A 17,427-nucleotide genomic window follows, 5' to 3' on the forward strand; every position below is an offset into this window, starting at 1 on the left:
CAAAAGATTTCGATCCCTACACCCAATATGAACTTACTCAATTCCCGCTGCTTCTGGTCGAGCTTTCGGTGCAGCTTCGAGTGCTGCCGCTGGGCCCGCTCGTCCTTGTGGTAGCTGGTGTTCGTGTGGGGCGGCGACGGCGAATGGGGCACGTTGCCTTGCGCCGTGTGCAGCCCGTGGTTGCCGCCCGTACCGCCGCCCACGTTCGCCCCGTTCGCACCGATCAGCTGGGACGGGTACATCTGAGGGGCACCGGCCCCGGGTCCCGCCTGGTAGCTGGCGGCAATCGGGTTGAAGAACGGCGTCGGTGTACCATTAATCTGTAATTGCCCATAGAAAAAAAAAAAACACAAAACATCAATACTTAGTTAACTTCTATACTAAACAAATTCAAGTCAAGGGCAAGGCGCAATGGCTGCTAGAAGTTGGAAGTGGAATTCAGATGCTGGATAAGAGTAGGTACTGCATCAGTACCTGGACCGGGACAGGTTCGTGATCTATGATTAAGACAGGTTAAGGCGAAGTTCTTGAATTAAAATAAGTACTGTTTCAGTTCCAGCATCAGTACAGGATCTGGATTAGTTCCAGGACTGGTATGGGTTCTGTATAAAGGCAAGCAATTGACAAGGGTTCAGAATCAGTTCCAGGACCGATACCGGTACAGGTTCACCTGTAAGACACGGATGGGTCAAGAATTATTTCAGGATCCGTATAGTTTGAGGACCAGGTCTAGGAACGGTTCTTGAGGATCAGTTCCAGAAATAATATGAAATCAAATTCAGTTCCAGGCTTAGGTTCAGGAGCAGTTCTAGAGTCAGTATAGGTTCTGGATCAGTTTCAGGGTCAGGATTAGTTCCAGGACTGGTATGAATTCTGTGTAAGTCCAAGTAACTGACAATGGTTTAGGATCAATTCCAGGATCGGTATGGTTTAAGGATCTAATCTAGGAAACGATTCTTGAGGATCAATTCCAGAAATAATATGAATTCAAAATCAGTTCCAGGTTTAGGTTCAGAAGCAGTTCCAGAGTCGGTATGGATTCTGGATTAGATGCAGTACTGTAATAGCGTTAGGATCAGCTCCAGTACCGCTATGGTATTGATTCAGAATCAGTATCTCTCGATATACCCTGTGGGTTATAGATGCACTTGAGAATACATTTGCTTCAATGCCTTTGTCGACACCCTTTAGTTATACTATATCGCCTGAACTAGTGTTAAAATAGCAACAACACATCAACACCAAAGAACATTCTCGTTAAGTTTTCAATTTTCCGTTCCCGGAACCAATCTACCTGAAACACTATTCTTGCCACCGTGGCAGGCTTTCGTGACGGATCCATTGGCGGAGAATGGGGAAACTGTGTCTTTTCCCCCCTTGCAGGTTTTCGGTACTATAAAACTCAACACACAAAAACACGCAAATTTGCGCAATGTTTTCCGATAAAAGAGACGGTTCAATAACACACAAGCACGAAATTAATCCACCTCTTTCTGCAGTGAGACACGTCAGTAAATGCGTCTCGCTCCCTTTGCCGCGTATGCTTCGACTAAATTCGAACAACATACACCACTTGCGACGACCGCGGGAGAGAGATGCTTTCTCCCTCGCTCTCTCTCTCTCTCTCTGTCTAACTCACTTGGCCCGGGGTACGTAAGAAGGGCCTATCTGCCTTGTTACACCCACCTCCACCCGTGCCAGCACGTCAAAGTCATTAGACCCGCTGCAGGCCTCTTCCTCAACCCGCTTCAGGTTGTTTCAGGTGGAGCACATAAATGCAGCCACAGCAAACAAATACAAACACAAAATGCGGTTCCCGGGCGATACATTCATGCATGGGACGCACTGTACCACACACAGACGACAGACGACGACGACGACGGTTAGTAAATCGCCACGTATGCGTTTATTGCCGATCGAATCGTGGTGCGGACGATTCGCCATCCCGACACACTACCACGGTCAATAGAAGAGGTCAATGTGTTCGTGGTACGTGGCGCGCTGATAATCGAACACATCGGAAAGCCCAAAAGCGAACGAAGACGGAGTGTTATCAAACGTTTGTGGCAGGCAGCACACTGTGGCAGTGTGAGATAACACACCGGCCGGCAAATAAATGAATATATGTATGTGCACATGTGTCTGGAGGGAGGTGATGGACCTACACCGTCTGCAGTCGGAGGCTTGGCAGTGCTAAAATCCCTCCCCGTCCTCTAGCCGTGGTACAAACAAAACAGCTCCGGTGTGTCGTCACACCAGACATCGCCCACCACAACAACAACATAGGATATCGCACAGGAAGTGACCGCCGCGTGATTTGTGACCACGGAACAACAGCGTCATCGTCATCGTCGTCACATATTTACATCGGCTTTCCTTTTTGGCCGCCACACCTCAAGCAATTAAGCCGCCCCGTCGTCCGGTGGTTTATTGCTACGGCGTGAGGATTTGGGTCTCCTTCCCCTCTCTCTCTCTCGCTGTGAGTGTTTACTTCAACTTCTTGAATGACTTGGGGTTGTTGTGTTCAGTGCTGCAAAATGTCATGAGCATCACGAGATGTTCACCGACGAAAACAATGAACATATCCGTGTAGCTTGATGCTCATTGTTGATACTCAATGAAAGTGCCGAACACGACACGCGAATGCTTGAGTCCAACGCAATACTCTGACTGACAAGCTGAGCTTGATGTAGGCGCAAGCATAATCATGAACACCGGCGTCAAATGCCACTGTTTCAGTCACCAACACCATGACTGAATCGAAGCTCAAATCAGCGTCACGTACACAACTAAGATGATCAGAGGTGAGACTCAATCAGTTGATGTATCAATAACATTCTTGGTGACATTTTGTTTAGCATCCCACTCTTGGTCACTCACTTGGTCACGACCTTTTCTGTCAGTGATAATCACGACATTCTTGGAGCTTGGCATGGTGTCCCAAGTAGCAAATTGAGCATGCCTTCTCGCTGTGTCTGGTTTGATGGTCTGTCGGGTCAAACAGAGCGAGAAACCATGCTCATTTTGTATATTGGAACCATTCGCACGCACCGCATATATCCCACGACTATCGCGATGATCACCTACTGATCAAGCGACTGACCAAGAGTTGGTTGCACAAAATGTCACCAAGCATGTGATGGTCGCAACAACTGTATGAGTCTCATCTCTGGTCATCACAGTAGAGCTCTCGAGAACGCTGACATGATTTTGTTTCAGCCGGAATTTGGCATGACTATGTCAGTGACATTTTGCAGAACTTATCACAGTAAAAAAAAGTCATGACAAAGCGACTAACCAAGCGTTGGTCGCAAAAATGACACGAAGCATGCATTGGTCACACCAATCGTTTTGAGTAATACCTTCGATTATCACGTACTTAGACGTTGATATGGATTTTGTTTCAGTCAGATTTTGTGTATGACATTGACAGTGACATTTTGCAGCACTGGTTGTGTTACTTAACGACGACGAACTTGGTTGGTCGCGATGTTGTTCGTGCTCTTGTTTGCACGCAGATAACAGATACATCTTTGGGAGAATCGTGGTTTGCAAAATGCAAGGTGGATTGGGCGGCAGATTGTTTGTTTGCTCTTCACAGGGTAGTTTTGTGCTGCGTCGGCCTAGACAAAATATCCCTTTTCTTGGAACTGCTTCCCAAGCGATGGTGGAGTGATTTTGCAGAACCCGAAGCAGACGACCCCGCCACTCTAAATCAGTCTCGCGTGTGTGTGTGTGGGAGATGTGGTGACTTATTTTAGCACACATTAGATTGCCCCTTTTTATTCAACGAAACAGGAACTTGTGTATTTTTTTGGTTTTTTTTAAGCCAAGAAGATAACAAAATAGCCACTCTTTCGTTAGAGTGCCATTTGACGCGCTAGACTAAATGCCCTCCCCTTTCCATTCCATTCCAATCCGCTTGACACCATCTCTCGGCATCGGCATCGCCAGCAACAAACGGCGGAAGTAAGATAAACCGTACCGATACCACACAGGCTCAACAACGCAACACACACTCTCGGGCCACATGGTCCGAAATTGAAGTGGGGTGTGGGTGGCTAGTGCCCCTGGGAAGGAGATGACCGGGGGGTAGGGGGGATGACCAGTACCGGAAGCAAGGGTTAGCAAATTAGTTCCAGCATGTTCAGGTTTCTAGCGTTGCTGTTGCTGCACGGCAGTAGCATGCAGACAGCAACGCCACACAAAACACTCAGCGACCCATAAACATAAAATGGCACCGTCACTAATCGATGAAGAGAGGTAGAGAGCGAGAGGTAGAGAAGAGGAAACACGCAGTTTTGTCACCAAACCGAGAAGGCCAATAACCGCCCCAAAAATTGCACGCGGACGACGCTGTGAAGGCGCGGTGGCGCACGTTGTACGCCCGCCGGCGCATAACACGGGGCCCAAACGCATGACACTGCAATTTCCCTACCCACACAATGGCACACCGGAGGAGCATTTTCTGTTGTTTGGTTTGGTTGGTGGCAACAAAAAAAAGCGACACCAAATTTGTTACCAAATTTTAATTTCGAATCAATTGTGGGTTTGCTTTTTTGCCCCTTCTGCATCTCTTTCTATGGCCTTCTTTAAAAAAACACCAACATTGGCACCCCCGCGAAGGGGACAATGATAGTGGGAGGGCAAAAACGGGGGACACAAAACGCAATTTTGACGCTTCTTCAACCGGCAACCGGATGTGATGTGCGTCTCTCGGCGTATGTGTGTGTGTGTTAGTGCCCCGTATCCGGTTCATTCCAGTCCATTGTCTCTCTTGGCGAGGGGTTGCCCCCACAGAAAGGTTAAATTTTGCACAACGCTATTAAAAATCTCTAAAACAAACAAAATGAGGCCTCTCTTTTCCTACCCCTTCCCTATCGAACACACCTTTTTTGAGGGGTCGAAAAGGGGTAATAGCAGCAGTTAACCGCAAAATAGGAGCCTGCAGGCACCCATTACCTTTGTCCGAGAGCGTACGACCTTGAGCCTCCGAGCTGTGCGGTGGGGTGGGGGGGTTTAGGTTTGGAAGCCACCGAAATGCAATTTAGACGAGCACTAGGAGGTGGCCGCCTCGGTTTTGGGCCACACGCAACACACACCACACCGCCACCATTCGTACGCTGTGTCGCGTATGCGATTTTTGCGCTGCGCAATAGGCGACGGCGGCGGCGGTGGCTCACACACACACACAATTCATCAGCATTGACATTTTGTATGGACGAGCGTGAAGCTCTTTCGCTTTCTATTTTTTTTTGTACTTCTGCTCGTTTCACAGGGGACGGGGAGGCATATCCACCTAATTCCAATCCATCGTCACATGGAGAACAGAGCACGTGGACGACAAAGAGAAGCATGGTGGCGGTGGTGCGTTATTTTGTTTCGTGTTTCTTTTTTTTCGGCTGTTTCGCAACGTTTTTTGGGGTTAATCGTTTGGAATTAGTTGTGGTTGTTGCTTTTTTATTTTGGGAGATGGGATGGAACATAATCTGTGCGCGATCTGTGCAGGTGAAGGTTGGCTTAAGGCACAGGCCTTGTACCTGTGGGCCATGAGGCACCATCACACACGCGCAAACCGGACGGTGTTGACATTTGGAAGCTGAGAAGAAATAAAAAAAGCAGATGGAAAGAACGCTTCAACCCTTGACCTGCCGTCACTTTGAGGAGGCATTCGATTCGCAGCTTCCAGCGTGCGTTTCAAAATGCCACATACTCTCCACACTGTCAACGTGGATGAAATGTCAAAAATATGAAAAATGATTAAAAAAAAAGCACAGCGAGCGTTCCTCTCATTGCACTGCAAATGATGGGCAGCAATTACACGCGAGTGCGCACATCACAACGCACGTTTGCGCGACAATGTCGGTGGTGGTGCTGTTGCGTGTTGTAGCGTGACCCGTGGGCGCGCGCGCACGCTCCTCTGGCTAAAGCGATAGACCAGCTGCCGATGCCTCCACGTACAACACTCGTTGCTGTTGCACACCGAACAGTTCCGTTGTCGATTATAATTGTTCATATTTTTTCATATCCCTTTCCCGGGGTACCCCTTTGCTAGCTTCCTCCCTCTAAACACATCCCGTGATGGCCGTGCTTTAAATCGACGCCTAATACAAACGGGGGCCTGAACGGGGGGGTGGTGGCGGCGGCAGTGGTGGTGTCTCCTCCTCGTGCGCTGCTCATTACGCTTGATATATTTTCCAACAATCACAACCACACACACCGAACCAGATGAGGCGGTGGTGTGGGGCGCGCAACGATGGTGCAATGTAGGGAAGGGAACTGCTACACGTTCCGGCATCTGGCCGGCTCTCTAATGGCGTGCGCACATACATGAGCATGCAATGTTGAAGAGCTCGGCGTTGTTCTCTGCTCTGGCTCCACACTCCAATCATAATCTGATCAAATCCGGAAGCAACACTTCCTCCCTTTCTTCTCGGCGACCTTCCAAGAGGTTGGGAGAAAGAGAGCAGGGGCAGGGGGGAAGTTGGCGTTGGACCTTCCGACTAGAACTAGAGCCCGTTCATTTGGCCCCGTACTTGTGTGCGGATATACAGTTTTCTTCTTTCTTCTGCCGCCAAACCGTTTCTCGGTTGAATCGCCTTCAAATCCCGTTAGTAGTAGAAGCTCCCCAAAAAAAAAGTGTCTGTGTTTGTGTGCCGGAGATACGGGAAACCGGGTCGGAGATTCGAATTCGATTTCGTCAAGCCGTGCCCGGTCCTGCAGCTTCCTTCCGTTAGTTCCATTTTCACACAAACACACACTCGACTCGACGGAGATTTTCTCTGTTTCTAAAAGTAAGAGAAAACCATACATAAAAATATAGCCAACAAGCGATCAAACACAATAAATCCATTCTCCCCTCCTTCCTCCCCATACACACATATAAACCTTCTTCCTAGGGGACACGGTGGTTTAGTCGCCGGCAACTTGCCAACATACTACTCAGCGGCCGCCGCCGCCTCTGTGCTATCATAAAGCTATATTTTTGCGGCCTAACAGCCCCCTTCCCCCTCATTTATGACCGTTTTCAACGCGACCGACCATCATCAAACCGACCGGACCGTGTAATAGGCGGACACGCTGCCGGCTTTGGTGTTCCGCAAAAAAAAAAAAAACACACACACATGGTTTAATTATTTGTCTTTGCTTCTTGCGACCACCACCATCATCACCCCCTCGCCCCCTTCTTTCTGGATGAGTGGTTAACGTTAGACCAAGCCGCAAATTAAGCCACCCAGGACAGACGGACGGACAGGTATATTATGTATAGAGAGGAAGGATTGATGGTTCCAAGGAAAAGGATTGATTTGCGCCCAAACGGCGGCTTGCTGGATCGGCAAAAAGCCAATCACGCAGAAATTTGCACCACCATCAAATGGCGGAAATCATTAGGCTGCGGCGTTCATGGTGCTGCCCCTGCCTGTTCGTTGATAGAGGCGAGTGGCTGCTTTTATCTTTTTGTGCAGAGGACGTCTTTTATGACTCTTGCCTTTAATGCGCAAAGAACAGGGATTGAGACGCTTGGCCGTTCCAGTGTGCACGCTCTCTCTCTCTCTCTCTCTCTCTCTCTTTCTCTATGCCGATTTGAAGATGCAGCTTTATCGGCGTTTATTTCTTCTTCTGATGTTCTTATGTTTCTACTCCACGATACTCCAACTCCAGACTAAAATGAAGCGGTTGCACACATGTGCTAAGTATAGGACCGCTCTTCGGGCAATGCCAATTCGTTCACGCACCAATGGATGGAAGAACACAACTTTGCTACCACTCTTCTGCCAGTTAACGCATTCCGTTCCTTCAGCTAAACGATGCTAAAAGAAGAAAAACATGCAAATAATTGCAATTGTGTATCACTCGTATCACTCCCGGCCCTTCTTGCTTCCCAGTTCTGGCCGAAGAATGGTTTTAATTGATGAGTAATAGCATCATTCCGGAAGGTGCCGTAGTAAAAAGTAACACTTTTGCAAGTGCACACGCACACACGCTCCAGCGTTACCATTTAACGAGCATTAAGAGCATCTCGATACTCTAGTGGCGTCCCTCCATCAATATGCCCACAGTACGCACCGACGCGGCCATTGAACGTGCCACAAATTAGCAACAAACGCAGCATCATCTAGCGCGTGTGAGTGAATGTGTGAATTTCTAGGCGAATATGTTAGCACCAGCTATTTATCATGCAGCCTTGGGTGTGAAGTGGCCAGAGCCGCGGTGAGTCACCTCTTGCTACATACACACGGCGGCTCGGTCAGTGTGTCTCGGATACTTACAAATGCTGACGGATGCAGATGGTGCTGAACATTCCCCTGCCGGAGCGGTTGGGGCGGCTGGGTCGACAGGATGACGTGCCGGAGCGTACCGTTTTCGTCCACTATCTGCTGCATGATGTGGCCCTGCGGTACCTGCATCGGCATCGCCATCGGGGGCGTACCGTTCTGCGACACCATTGGCAGTGTGACGGGACCTGTGTTGGAAGAAGGGAGAAGAGAAAAGCGAAATGTAATTAGTATATTAGTACAAAGAACGGAATATCTGGATAATTTCCATCTCGCGTAGTAGCATCATCGACAAACTTCTTCGTGAAGGAAATGAGCGCGCAAAACCCGGGGGAAAACGATACACCACAGGTCATTGGCAACGTTGTTTACGCTTTCAGTTTTTCCCCACTTACCCACCCACTCCAGTAACCCCACACCTCCTCCAAAACATCTTCATGCCCTGCACTGATTGAGAGATAAACCTTCGTGCTGCTGGTGCTTCCGTTTTTTTGTTCTTATTGTGGTGTAAATGTGCGATTCTTAAAATATCCATCGTGTTTGGTGGACCAGCCACAGCAAGACGGTAGTGGGGAAGGAGGACTCGACCTGATTTTCCCGACCGACGCTCCGGCGCAGATTAAGATATGCACGAAACGAACACTCCTTGCGATATTGTTATTTACGTATGCACTTTTTCAAAGAAAAAGCGTGAAGTAAGCCGACGAACGTCACACATGTGGAGACGGACGGCAAGGTGGAAGCGAAGCGTCAGGAGTCAGCCAATATTAAGGAGGTCAGACCATAAAACACAACAGATGTGCGTGTTGTGACGGAGTGATGGGCAGCGCAGTACCTGGTAAACCTTAGGTCAGACATTCCAGGACACACAGACACACGGACATAACACACACGCGTCTCGTCAAACAGAGGAGCAGACGCGGATGATTCCTGTGCACCACACCGTCGTGTGTTCGGTTAATGCCCTCGCGCGAAAAAACATGCCAATTGGTGGCAAATAAACACAAACCACCGCAAACCGGATGTCTTATGGCCCTTCTCCCCTTCAGACGGTCTGCCGAAATCCGTTCGACATCCAGTGCTGAACACAACATTTCAGCTGATTTCAGCAATCTTCTGTTGACGTAGTGTGAGGCAGGGAATGTGTTTGGGGAGAGCAAAAGAATGGCAGCAGTACCGTTGGTTATGCTGTTTTTTTTTTATGTTGTGTTTCACAGGCATTATATTCGGCCAACAGGAAAGCCGAAAAAGCCGATCACGCGACCGAAGCGACCGGATAAAGAGCCAGAGAGACATAAAGACCAAATTCTGCATCAAACGTTGGCGTCTTTTGCGCAGTTGGAAGTGATTTTAGCGTAGCGTCTGTTTGCTTGTGATGTTGGAACATCTTTCTGCGACATCAGCATAACAAAGAGCTTCTTGCTCGATGTCTTTAAGCGTTTCAGTACTTGTGAGTAATTAATCTGGAGTAAATGATCCTCCAATGATTCTTCCCGTCATCTCTCAGCTCTCGGTTAAGGTTCTCCAATTGCAGAACTGCATCGACGGTAACTGCCCTTGACGCGTAAATTCCCAGGGTGCTCATCGTGTGTTTGATGCCACTCCCGGGGCGTCCAAAGCAATGTCCAGCCAAGCCGAAGGGAACTCGCAGGAATCTCGCGCCTTGTGAGGACGGGGACACGGGAAACATCAACAACAACGCGAGACGCTAATTGACACCTAAATGCTGGTCTGTGTGCACCACCACCCTGTCGGGAGAGGGTGTGTATGTGTGGGTATTCCCTCGGCAGTCCCTCCGCTCTTCCTATCGATCCCGCAGCATTCCCTCAACTCTCCCTGAGGTCCAACGTTATTCGCTTTGGACACGCTTTCTTCACGCGTTCAGTAAGGGTGTGCGTGTCAGGGCGCGTCTGGCGAACACCATGTGTGTGGCGTGTGGTGGTCCGATCAATTGATGAACGATTTTTCACCACAACAAGGGTCATCCCAGGGGAGAGCATGCAACATGCGGGTTTGGCGGATGCACTATTCTGCAGCAAAGGGAATTCAACAAGGGTTCCATAATACTACTTAAGGTTTCTATAATAACTATACTTATGGAGCTATGGTGAGATGTTGAAGATGCAGATTATCGGCGTGCAGTGCGCAAACGATTTTCCTATACACAGTAGTCCACAATTAATGGCTGTTTTCTCTAGTTTTCTAGCAGCACCAGCAGTAGTATCACAAACAAACAAATGACAATCTTCTGAATAATGATTTGATATCTTTGCCTTACCAACGGACAGACAGAGCTGTTGTCCAGCGACAAACACTGCCCTTCCGTTTTTTTCTCTCCAAACAACAAAACACACTCCAACGAGGAAAGCTTCGGAAAGCAACGGAGGCCCTAGGCAGAGGACGCGAAGGACGCCAGGGCCAGACCGCCAGACGGTCATTAATATTTCGTGTTTATATACATAGACAACTCGTGCGCTTCAGACTCCCCAGACGCAAACCTCTCGCTCTCTCGCTCTCTCTCACACACACACACACACACACACACACACACTCCAAGCCCTTGTAGGTCGTTTCATCTTCCCTTGCGCCACCCCAAAACCCGCACGTGTGATGGCAGAAACCGAATGGAAATACATTTCGGGGTACTAACCCGATGCGTACTCGACCCAAACCAACCCAACCACATAGCGCTAGAGCATGCATTTTGCGTTCCACGAGCTCTCACACGCTCTCACTCACTCGTCTAGGCGGATTGCTCCCTTTCCTGCGCATAGCGTAACATGGAGCTCCAGTTTCCAAGCGCCATCATAACCCAACCACCACCCTACACGCCGAACGAACGAAGTTGGAGAGCAGAAAAAAGAGCATAACTAATCAAGGTCATTATTTGCACAGAGTACAATCAACCCGTTTCGCGTGTCAGCAGCGTGCCTCCTTGGGCGTACCGTCCGCCCTTTTCTTTGCTCCCCCGTCCCGGTGGTCTCTTTGGGAGGGGAGAGTGTTGGAAAATTGAGCCAGAGAGAAAGAGAAGAGAAAAAACCCCCCAAGAACGATCATCTTCTACCCACCGTTTAGAACTCTCACCTATCCCTTCCCTTTAAGGCGAGTGTTTATGTGGTGGTGGTGGTGGAACCAGTTTTGAAGTTCTTCACCTTTCTGCGCATCTTTTCCACCCTCGAGCAATGGCTCAGCTGGGCAGCCAAAAAGAAGGGGTACGCAGCCGCTGCAAACCCCAATAAACGGCCAAAAAACCGGTCAAGAGAATCTGGATCTTTTCGCCACAGCCAGAGAGAGAGTCCTACCACAAATATGCCCACACACAAACACACACACACGCTTCGAAGGACGTCGTTGCTTGGTGGGAGAAAGAAAGATTCGATGAATAAAAATCAAAGAAGCAAACAAACTTGGAGGCGAACGTATCATCGGTGGTCGCGTGGAACGATCAAACCATATGTAGCAGCGGCTACTTTCCAGCTTCTTTTGCTGGCGCCTCGGTCCTCAAGCAACCCTCCAAAAAGTGTGCCCTTCACCACACATTCACCATCATCGAGAGGCAGCCAGAAGGGCACTTTAAACGGAATCAGGGAGAGAAAGGGAGGGGAGGGGGAGGATTCCAAAATTCCATTCTCGAAAATGCCGAACTGCTCGCCAGGTTCTTAAGGGCACACGGCGAAAGAGAGAGAGAGAACCTTCCTTCAGGGTGTGTTTGTGCGGATGATGATGATGATGATGATGCTGATATGGAGTCTTGCCCGTAATAGGCTTCAAGCTCTTCTCATCCTCTCTGCTTCATTTTCGACCTTTCATCATATGATAAACAACAATAAGTGAAATCCCGTTACCTAGCGACGAACCTCTTGCTCCTCCCGTTCTCTCGCTCTTTTCCTTCGAGTCTGGTACGCACTCTGCAATCCTTCCAATTGCTTTTCGTAGCGACCTTTCCTAGCTTGGCGTTGTTTTTCTTAACCCGTTCCTACCGTACTAGAGCAGCAGCAGCGCCAACATTCTTGGCTGTACTGAATTTGGTGCTTAGTCCGTTACCTGAGGCGAGTACTGTGGTGGAAAGCTTTTTTTCGCGGTTATATCTTTCTCTTGCTTGAAGGAATTGGATCAAGTTTAGGTAAGAACCCAAGACCTTTTCAAACAAATTACTTTATCTCATCGTAGAATATTATGTATCATATTATCTAATAAAAAGGACAAATTAAACCAATTGCCTTAAACCAGACATAACAACATGAATTTGCTCTTCAATTCGCTTGGTTAAGTACTACGAACAAAATCGTTGAGAAATGATCACTTCCAAGAAACATTAAACGTTGTCTCTATGCACCACAGAGCGCTGATACACTCTAAAGCCACATTTTACGTATCTATCTATCCGCACCGCACATGACCTCTCTATCGCGCAATGCATTTGTCCCTTGCGGCTGCGGTGCAGCATTAAGTGGAGATATATATATTCGGTACCCGGTGTGGCCCTTGAGGTGGCTCTAACTTGCATCACCATCCCGCTGAAGGGGAGGGAAAATCTACCACGGGAGAGCACGGGTGAGGGAAGGAACAACGTTAACGTTAGGGTTTACGATCGCGCAATGCTGGTGGTGTGCGATGGTGTCGTCTTTTATAGGAGAACATTGGGTTGATATTTCAACATATTGGAGAAGCTTTAGTCAGACGCTTTTCCACATACCACACACCGCCCTGTGGACACCACCACGTTGTTCTGGGGGGGGGGGGGGGGGGGGGGGGGGGGGGCATAAAGATTGGGGTCAACGTGTGGCAGAGAGTACACCACTTTTAGTGCAATTCTGTACCGCGTCCCATGAGGTAGGGCAGTACACCACCCTCGCGTACAGCCCAGAGACCGGAGACCGGAGAATGACATTAACGACATGGTTAAGAATTGATGGCGACATAGCGAGTGTGTTTTTGAAATAGATGGGTTTCTCCGTCTGCTGTAATCGATTCGCGGAATTTATGTGTCGAAATCGAAGCCACACAGATAGTGGTAGTGCTTTCGTAAAGATTCATTCATCATGCATCTCCAGGGTTGAGTGATTCGAAATACGAATTGCATTTGAACATCGATTCAAAGCGAGTTTTTCGTGAAGTACAGTAATAGGACACTAATAGAGGTAAAATGTGTATTATTTTTTGAGTTTTTTTATCTTTAAACAAGTGCAGAGATGAATCTTCAAGGATCTCAAGATTCAGAATCATGAATTAATATTAGAGACATATAACGTATATCCTCGAAATAAGAGATGTAGCTTGATTTAAGCGTCATGTAAGTATAAAACGCCATAACGACTCGCTAAGCATTTGGTGTATATTAGGATTGAACATGCGACATTTGGCGTAAAAGCCCCAGCGCTAGGCACGACGCTACGAGCCAGCTGAAAGACGACAACGTTAATTGCTTAATATATACATGGATTAGCTCCAGATAAAAGTGAATACTTTATCGGTAAGCAACAAAGAAATAACGCTGTATGGAAATGAGTAGCATCACAATAAATCAGCAAAAGTTCGCCAAGTTGAACATACCCATTAATGGTAATGCCAGCACGCAAGCCACTGAAATGTGCATTTAATGCTGGAAATTACATTCACCATGCGATCTAACCATCACGAATGGCAAATCGTCAATCCCTTGCCTGTTCGGCCTGGGAAAGCATTTTTCCCAAAACCCGAACCAAAACAAAGAGCAATAAAAGGTGGACCGTTTGCGATAAACTTTAAGTAAGTTGTACGTCTAATTTCGACCTTGTTCGCGCGATGGGGTGAGATGCGAAAAAAAACAGAAAGACAAAAAAAGCACCGTACGACATTAGGCACCGTGGAGAAGAAGCACCGTCTTCAACCTTTTCAAAACCATCATCATCTTCATCGTCATGTGGAAGATGTGATTCCACCTTCCTCTGCACACACACACACAGACACGAACGCGAAACAATCCTCTTTCACCATAGCCACCCAGCCAACCATCTCGAGCAAAGTCAAACGAGTTTTTTCGTCGATACTGCGAAGAACAGCCGGGCCAAAGTCTACACACATGCACACGGAGCAAAAATCGATGCGACCAACAACTCCAGCAAGACACGGTTCCCTCTCCAAGAGACAACGGAAGACGCTACTTCTCGAGATGTGGCCGGAGCGGAGCAGCGGCTTGAAACGGATGCACGAAACGACCTTTAATGATAAATACGTGCGCCGCCGCCGCCGCGCGCTAGAGAGCGCTCTAGAGTGGTGGTGGTTTTCCCTCCCCGTTTTCGCCCAAGGTCCACATGGTTTGCCACGTCCACGGCAACATCTACCAGCATGTCCTCTCTCCCCCCTCCCCCCACCATTCACCACGTTACTGCGCGCTATTCCAGAAATTCTGCGAATCGCGGCTCAATCGCTCCACATGCGCGGCGGCTTAAAAGTTGCCCCTTTTGCGGCCTCGGCCTAGGGGATGATGATGCTGCCAAATGGGGGCGCAGCAGCAGCAGGGCAATTGGGCGAAGGGAATGCGGTGAACATGGCGAACCACATTCTACGAGTTCGGCGAGTTTTGCACTACACCGCGAGGGGACGATTCGAGCTGTGATGATCATCCCTCCCCGTTCAGGCCAGGGGCTCGAGAAACCTCAGCCCAGATGATGATGATGCTGATGATGACTTCGATGACTCGCGCGATGACAAAGAAAACCGGCCACATCACACCGCGAACACCGGGAGAAACAAAAACTCGCGAAAAGCGCGCCCTCTCGTCTTCCCTTAGCTCCCCGCTCTCCCCAGGAACTGCTCAAATGCCTTTCTCGGTTCCGTGTGTTCTTCGCAAACTATTCGCACCACAATCCCCATCACTTAACCTCACGAGTCACTCGTGACGGTAGTGGTAGTAGTAGTAGTAGTAGTGTGCGGGCACATACACACACACACACAGTGACAAACGCATCCTCACAACGGCACAACCAGTTTCTTGCCATCCACATCACACACCAATTCCGGTTGCTGGCTCTCTCGCGATGGTTGGGTCTTTCCCAGTAAGCTGCCATCCCCAACAACCCCTCTTCTGGTGAGGGTGCGCAAACCACCTACAACGAGAGAAGCTCGAGATCGGTAGACGTGTCACGTCGATACAGGCAAGAGACAGAGAGACACGCACACAGCCGTGGCTTGGGCGACACACGTTATGCTTTTATGCTTATCATTATTTCAGGACAGCCTCAAAAACGGGTTTCCGTGGAAGAGTTCCGGGATGCAAAAACACACACCACATGTTTCAGTGTTCAATTAGTGGGTTTTATCGGTATTTGGGAAGCTGTTTAACATACATTTTAACCTGCTGGAGAGGCTATACCCTGCGCGCACGGTGACCTTTCCGGGCTTGTCGCGGCAAACTCATGAAGATGAATGTTTCTAACCTGCCTGCCTTTGTCTCTCGTTGCGCTGCGTGCTATTTGTGGCCGATGACAGCAAGTACTGCAATCGGAAACATGCACTTGTTGCTCACCGAAACAATGTTGTGATAGGCAGCACTAAACACACGCCATTATTATCATTTAAAAGCCACTTTAATTTTGTTGGGCACAAGTGCGCTTTGTTTTAGGGCGAAATAAAACCCGATTAATAGCTTCTCGAGAGTTAACAAGTCGTTAAAAAATAAACCATGTTGTTGCGTGTTTGGCTTGTCGCGAATGTCCCCACCGCTGTTGGAGAGGAGTCATCGCCACAGACTGTCATAAAGTTGTGTGGCAACCAACTGCCACAAATGCAATGCATGCATTTTAGTTTTTGTTTGCATTTAGAATGTCAAAAAAATATATAATACAACAACCATTAATTTACATAAATATAAATCAAAATTTTTCCCAAGACCGTCTCCTCCCTGCTTTTTAGGCACAAGAAGGTTAATTGGCGGAAATGGTAGAGGTTAATCCGTGTCTGCTATTTTTTTTTTTTTTGCATTCGTTTTCCGGTGCACAACAATGTTCTTCCTCTTCGTTCTGTAGGCTTTTTGCTGCTTTGTTTGCTTTTGTTCAGATCGGAAGAATATCACACGCAAATAAAAACAGCCAAAAGAGATTTCGCGGATTAAAAGTCTAAAAATTCGCACCCATTGGCAGTTAAAACGACTCTCCCCTGATCATAACAAACTTCTGCTTAATTGCACACTGAAAATAAAACAACGTGGTCCTCCGCGTGTTCCCGGAATTTATGTTTTCCATTTCAGATAAAGCTATATTCTTCCCGCGTATCTCTGTTTAAAGCCCGGAAGAAGAAGAAAAAACCCCCATCAAATGATGTGCATCTGGGAGGACCAGAAAAACAATGCATTTTAAGAAAATTGCATCCCCATCCATCCATCCGTGGCGGGTCCGTGTGTCTGGTTGTTTGTTGATGGTTCGTTTAGAGATAATTAAAACTTCCAGACCACCCGCCCCCCCGCCCCTCCGCGTGAGTGTCCTGCATTCGGTCAAAGTCTCGCAAACCAGATTTCCAACGGAGCTGCACTCGCACAGAATGCACCGTGTTCTGGAAATTCCAAGCTTCGCAAACTGCAAGCGATAGAAGAGTGCATTGGCTATACACCATAATATTTACATTTTTAGATTGAAAAACCCACACACCGCATTTTAACACACAATCAGACAGCGTCTGTGTACTCTCCACTCCATCATCATCATGCTCCACGAATTATTATTTATTGTTGTTCTTTGTAGAATGATTGCGAGAATTACTTGCATTAATCGTGAATCGAAGTTCGTGCCACTCTGCCACAGGGAGGAGGATAGGGAGGTACGGATCATAGGTCAGTCGCAAAACTTTGATTGCACTTGCCTCCGACACAACAATCACTCTTGTAAGGGGGCAGGGTTTGGCAAACGTACGGACTAGTGGAAGGATTTATTGTTATAAAGAAGATTCAGATGGACTTGATGTGGTGTAAAGGAGAGTTCAATTTAGCACCAATAGCTCAATGTACCTGCTACAGCTCAATGGAACTCTTTAAACTCAATGTAGTTTTGTGAGCTTAATGTAGGCCTGCAACTTCTAGTAGTCTCTAGTGCAACACTGTAAACTCAATGTAGCTCTACACGCTCAAAGTAGCTCCGTCACTAAACAGCTAAGTTGGATAGGCATTAAGAAACTCTTG

General features: G+C 48.0%; 2 protein-coding genes across 12 annotated transcripts in view; both read right to left on the minus strand.

Annotated features, from left to right (window-relative positions):
• Positions 1-16,322, minus strand: part of LOC120955819 (cytochrome c oxidase subunit 7A1, mitochondrial) — a 27,635-nt gene extending 11,313 nt beyond the window's left edge. The window contains exon 1 of the mRNA XM_049609785.1: positions 16,312-16,322. The gene's annotated coding sequence lies outside the window, so the exon portion shown is untranslated. The remainder of the gene's footprint in view (positions 1-16,311) is intronic.
• Positions 1-17,427, minus strand: part of LOC120955814 (fibronectin type-III domain-containing protein 3A-like) — a 60,072-nt gene that overhangs the window by 9,731 nt on the left and 32,914 nt on the right. For all 11 annotated transcript variants that reach the window (XM_049609774.1, XM_040376996.2, XM_049609778.1 and 8 more), the window contains exons 3-4: positions 8,271-8,464; positions 38-320 (exon numbers count right to left, since the gene is read on the minus strand). In XM_049609774.1, coding sequence (XP_049465731.1) covers positions 38-320; positions 8,271-8,464 — 477 coding nt within the window. The remainder of the gene's footprint in view (positions 1-37; positions 321-8,270; positions 8,465-17,427) is intronic.

The sequence above is a fragment of the Anopheles coluzzii genome, chromosome 3, assembly GCF_943734685.1.
Source record: "Anopheles coluzzii chromosome 3, AcolN3, whole genome shotgun sequence".
NCBI lineage: Eukaryota > Metazoa > Arthropoda > Insecta > Diptera > Culicidae > Anopheles > Anopheles coluzzii.